The sequence below is a fragment of the Scomber japonicus genome, chromosome 2 (genome assembly GCF_027409825.1).
Source record: "Scomber japonicus isolate fScoJap1 chromosome 2, fScoJap1.pri, whole genome shotgun sequence".
Taxonomy (NCBI): domain Eukaryota; kingdom Metazoa; phylum Chordata; class Actinopteri; order Scombriformes; family Scombridae; genus Scomber; species Scomber japonicus.
In genome coordinates, this window is record NC_070579.1 from 18,757,421 (window position 1) to 18,763,137 (window position 5,717).

Consider the following 5,717-nt stretch of genomic DNA (forward strand, 5'->3'; position numbering starts at 1 on the left):
AAAGACTGAGACTCATATTAGGTAGAAATCATTATGGGATTTTCTCTGGGACCCCCGCTCCCCTCCCCACCTCTATCCTCTATCCTCTCTCCCTCCCTCCCTCTCTCCCTCTCACCCACTCTCCCACCTCTCTCTCCCTCCTCTCTCTGCGTCCTCCAGTCTCTCCAGCCTGCAGAGTTTTCCGTCCAGTGTCAGGATAACATCGTAAACGAGGACCACCTGACGGTAAGACCGGACTAAATGGAAGCAGCGGAGGAAACTCTCACTTACCGAGATGACACCGGACTTCACAGGAAGCTGCTCCGAGAGGACAAACATAAGGACAACAAAGACAGTAAGGGACACTCCGAGACAAAAAGCGAGGAGTCCAACTATGTGGATCTGGACATGAAACCGGACGGCGCAAAAACAGTGAAAGTAACGTTCACTGGCGAGGGAAACCAACTGTCTGTCATCAAATGTGACAGTGTGAGGCAGGGAGAGCATGGCACCGAGGGTAAACTCATTTCAGAGGACTTTGTTGAAGAACAATCGGAGGACAAGTGGGCCATCGACTGCGGCCCTGTTTCGGGTGAGCGTCTCTTGGAAACTCTGACCAAACTTCCCAACACTGACACAGAGACTGACAAGCAGCGCCAGCAGGCCGAGCTCGACCCGAGTGACTGCAGTGAACATGTATGCAGTGAGAGTGATGAGCTCCAGTACACGGACATGTATCTGAACAGCAAAACTGAGTCGGATGACGGTGCCAGTGCGGTGTTGTCCGACCACTGCGGCTCCGACACCTTGGAGGACGAGTCTCACTATATCACGACGCACGAAATCCAGCTGACCGAGCTCGACCACGATGTAGATTACGACCTGGGGCGTGGGACCTGTTGGGATTTTGAAGACGATAACTTGGTTTATTCCTTTGTGGATTACGCCTCGTTTGAAAGCGATGAAACACAAGAGGGGACGTTGATACTGGAGGGCAGGAGTCAAACGAAAGTGAAGTCTAATCTTGGTGGGGCACTTGTCAGCACCGAGCAGGAGGAGAGTGATCTTTGTGACTCGGACAAAGGCGCCAGTTCAGATGAAAGCGTATGCAAAAACGAAAGCGGAGACGCCAATACGGGGAAAATTCATTTATCTATAAAAACCTCCTCCAGGGCGGTGAACGAACCTGTCAATATCTTTGATAACAACACGTGTGGATACGCGAAAGACTTTGGAGACAGGAGCCACTTCTCTTTTGTGAGCTCTGGCGCCAGAGCAGGGCCCTTGTGCGATAGAGCCCAGTATTTCATCCCTGCACCGGGCCGTCAGCACCTTGCAACCAAACTGAGACGGAAAGATATTAATGAGTATTCCAGCGGAGCGTCCAGCTCCATTAGCGAGCTGGATGACGCCGATAAAGAAGTGCGTAATTTAACCGCCAAGTCTTTCCGGAGCTTGGCATGTCCATACTTCGATGCCATCAATCTTAGCACATCCAGTGAGTCCTCTATGTCGGAATATGGGCTTAACAAGTGGTCAGCCTATGTGGACTGGAATTATGGAAACATATCGCGGAGAAAAGAGCGAAGCGTAATTGCTTCCAGTGCAACATTGGAAATGAATAAGACTGTGGACAGTAAGAGGCACAGTAAGTCCATCGCCAGTTCGAGAGCATCACAAACTAAAATGTACGCGCTGAATAAGAGAACAACTTCTCAAGAAGATTCATCTTCGAGCAAAAAGATTGATCTGAGCGATCCCGTTCATCCACAGCAGCGCGGTGTCACGCTGAATTTCCGCTGTAATGTTGCACCTGAAGGAGCGAAGCGTCCAAAGTGCTCCAAGAACGCACGGTCCAGTGAGGTTACTGGGGGTGACTTGGCAAGATCAGGGTGTGAGGTGCAGTATCATCACCAAGAGAGTACGGGGGATACACAGAAAAGGGCAAGTTTTGCATCAAGTCTACTGAAAAATGTGATTTCCAAAAAGATGCAATTTGAACAGGAGCGCAAAATGGAGAGGGGTGGAATATGGGGTAAATACAGGGGTGTGGGAAGGGGCTTCCAAAGGCAGACATCAGAATCAGGCTCAGGATTCACTGTGAATTCTGCTGATGAACATTTGGAGGACAGCAGAGCGAGTTCCTGTGAGCCTACAGAGGAACAGAAAAGCAACAAAGCACCAGATGATTCAGAAAAGGGACAATATGAGAAGAAGGAACCTTGTGATCCTCCAAAAGCACAACTCAGCCACAGTCAAAGTAGTGCATTTAATTCATGGAAAGAGGATGAGCCAGATCCTATAAAAGAGACTGAAGTCTCCACAGCTGTAAGTGACATAAAGGAAACCACAGCAAAGGAAGAATTAGATACCAATAGCATGCTAACAAAACTCGTTTTTGTTCCAAGCTGCCAGCTTCTTTCAAAAGAGAAAGAATTCACACAAGACTTGTTGAGAAATACACCTGCTACAGGCACACCTGCCGGCCCCCAGAAATGTGAGAAAGTGTTCAAAACGGGCAATAATGGAAACATAGTAGGCAAAGAAGAAAATGAGAAGGGTGGGAAAACACCTGAGATAAAAATATGCCTGAGAAGTGTGAAAGAAAATAAAGGGTGCACACTGAATATTGCAAACCTGTTAACCCCTAAAATAAGTTACAACACTGTTAACACCTTTAGAGCAGCAGATGAAACCAAATGCCACATTTTGTCTGCGTCAGATAAGATCCCAAACTTCACCGTTAGAGACATAAGAGACACCAAATGCAAGTTTCAAACACCAATATATCATGTCAGAGATGTACGTAAATTGGTAAAAAGTTCATATCGCTTTGTTTCTTTGGATAATAGTTCCACTGGGCCTCCAGCAGCAGGGGATAAACCTGATGAGAAGGCCAAAAAGGAGCCTGTAAAGCTTTCATTACCATCTCCTATCGTGATTAAATGCCACTCTGTAAAAACAAATGTCAAATCAGAAATAAACAAAGCATCACAGAAACAGACAGAGGGAAATATCCTGTCTGAAACACCTCAAAATGAAAATGCACCTTCACATTGCACAACTAGCAGGGTGCCACCTGTTGTAGCCAAGCAGCTAAATCCTGACCAACCAGAAAATCAAACAAATACTGAAAGCAAAGTGACAAAACTGAAGGAAAAGTTTTCAGGTGAAATAGCTGAAAGGAGAAATGAGCCTAAAATACCAAAACAGGCGGCATTAGAGAAACTTAAAGCTGCAGTAAAAACAATGGAGCAGCTTTATGTTTTTGATAGAAATGAATGGAAGCGTAAAACTCAAGCTCCACAACCCATCACTGACAGCCACGTGCTTTCACTTATTGCCCGTGAGGAGCAGGGAGCAGAGGAGCTTGAGGCAACAGGAGGGAGAGTAACAGACCCCGATACACACACTGACAGGATCCCTCAGTCTTTGATAAACACTGCAGAGACAGGCAAATCACAAGAAGTTAAAAGATCTCTGAATATCATCCACGTTCCATATAGCAATGACACTTTTAAAATACAGTCGCAGCAAAGTAAAACATTCAGTAACAAGAGTGTCCTTCATTTTGGCAACAGTAATAAGGCACGTTTCAGCATAAGTTCAGTTAGTAACCCTGTTCCTCAAAGCTCTGTGCTGCAAACATCAGCAACTATGAAAAGCTCCAAGACACCGGTTGCTCCACTGTCAGTGAAAATAGAGCCCCCAAAAAACGGGCAGATGGAGCAGAAAAAGGTCAAAATCAGCCCAACAAATCCCACAGTCACACAGGGCAGCTCAGACTCCGAGAACTATCTCACCATACCCGGGTTGGGGTATAAGAATGAAATCAAACTGCTGAATCGAGAGCCGGTGTCCAAGGAGGCAAATTCAAACAGTAGCCAAACACACACAGGTGACAGTAAGAGGTCACCGTTAATCATGAAGTACCCAGCTTCAAGTGTCTACCACCACCCAGCAGCAGCAGCGACAGCAGGCTCGCAAACACAGCAGGTGTTGTGTTTCTCTCCCACTGTCACCACTGTGTCACCCACACCTTCTGGAGAGACTGTATCAACATCACAGCGCAAGATGCTTTTGGACCCGACTACCGGACATTATTACCTAGTGGACACTCCTATACAGCCCACCACAAAGCGACTGTTTGACCCCGAGACAGGCCATTATGTGGACGTACCCATGCCCCATTCACCTGCAGCACCTGTCACCCCTATCGCCCCTATGCCTCTTTCTTTGTCCCCAGTGGCACTGAGCCCAGGAGCGTACGCCCCAACATACATGATCTACCCGGGTTTCATCCCCTCACCCACTCTGCCAGCTCAGGCGGTGTTGCCACAGTCACCGTGTCACTCTGAGGATGCAGACAGGGAAAAGCTGAAAAGCGCCAGAGGTCCTAAACAGGAAACTAACACAACAGACGGCGAGAGCATGTATTACAGTGCAACAGGAGAGGCTCCCCTGCAGCTGCCTGTGAGTTTGGGACATGTGAGCGCCAGAGGAAGTGCAGCAAACGCTGACAGGAAGCCAGTTATCAGCATCACCACGCAACAAGGTCCAAGAATCATCGCCCCTCCTTCCTTTGATGGAACAACAATGAGCTTTGTAGTGGAGCATCGATGACCAAGAAAACATCTCATTATACATGTAAGTTGGTGTATTTTCCATGTTCAGTCGGGGTGGCAGCCCAGTCCTGATTAAAGTATATGTTCATTTTTTTCACGTCTGTCTTAAAACTATACTCACATGCCCATACATTGAAACCACTTTTACCTACTGTATTCATTCAACCTGTTCAAACTGGAATTAAAAAGATCCCATTTTATCATGCCTCCAGTGTAAGTGATGCAAGACAAAATCCACAGTCCTCAATCAACCTGAAGTTGTTGTTTTAAGACAGACTTGAAATTGTGAACCTACACTTTAATCACACCAAAGTGTGTCTGTGAATTTGTGTGAATGTGCTTTCATCTGTTCAACATTTGCACACACTCTAATGAAAGCAGATAAATGAAACTGTAGTTCTAGAAATGCAGTAAAATTTACTGTCAAATTTACTGTATCTAGTTGAAATTCACAATTGCACAAATATGGTTTGCAGTTCAGTTTAGTTCAGTCTTATTGTTTGACTGATTTGTATTGTCCAGAAATAAGTTTGCTTATACAGTATATATTGCTTAGTTCTTTAGAAGATATGTCTTATAAATATATTTTTACTGAATATCACCATGAACATATCATTAATATCAAAGTGCCAATTCAGTATCCTGACTGCATTTCATTATTTACAGCCTGTAAACCAATCTGGATTTGAAGCAAACTTAAATACACACTTTTTATTTAAAGAATGATTCTTTGTTGTCTACCAATACATTGTTTTCTGGCCTGTAGGCTATACTCTTATTCTCATCTCTCCAAATAAAACTAATTTCATATTTTCAAATACATCAAACACATATTGAGATAGACTAAATGATGCAATTCTCTTTAGAGTCTGAAAGCTGTCCTCCATCTAGTGTAAAATTAATGTTTGAAAAAGAAAAAGTATTTGAATTTTCTATAAAAAGGCACAGCCATGAAGCTAAAACAAGATGTTTTTCAGTTCAAGAGCTAACAATCTACAGATACATGGTTTCGAAAGATAACTGAGATATGTTGATTATACATGAAACAATCATTTACAATTACATTTTTAATAATATTTGTAATAGGCTTTTTTCACAAAAGACATTTTGACA

General features: G+C 44.5%; 1 protein-coding gene across 1 annotated transcript; it reads left to right on the plus strand.

Moving 5' to 3' along the window:
* The first annotated feature begins 240 nt into the window (after window positions 1-240).
* On the plus strand, window positions 241-4,602 carry LOC128365724 (uncharacterized protein C4orf54-like). Its single transcript, XM_053326289.1, has 3 exons — window positions 241-2,164; window positions 2,225-2,356; window positions 2,408-4,602. Exons 1-3 carry the CDS (start codon window positions 241-243, stop codon window positions 4,600-4,602), a joined length of 4,251 nt encoding a protein of 1,416 aa, XP_053182264.1.
* The last annotated feature ends 1,115 nt before the right edge of the window (window positions 4,603-5,717 follow it).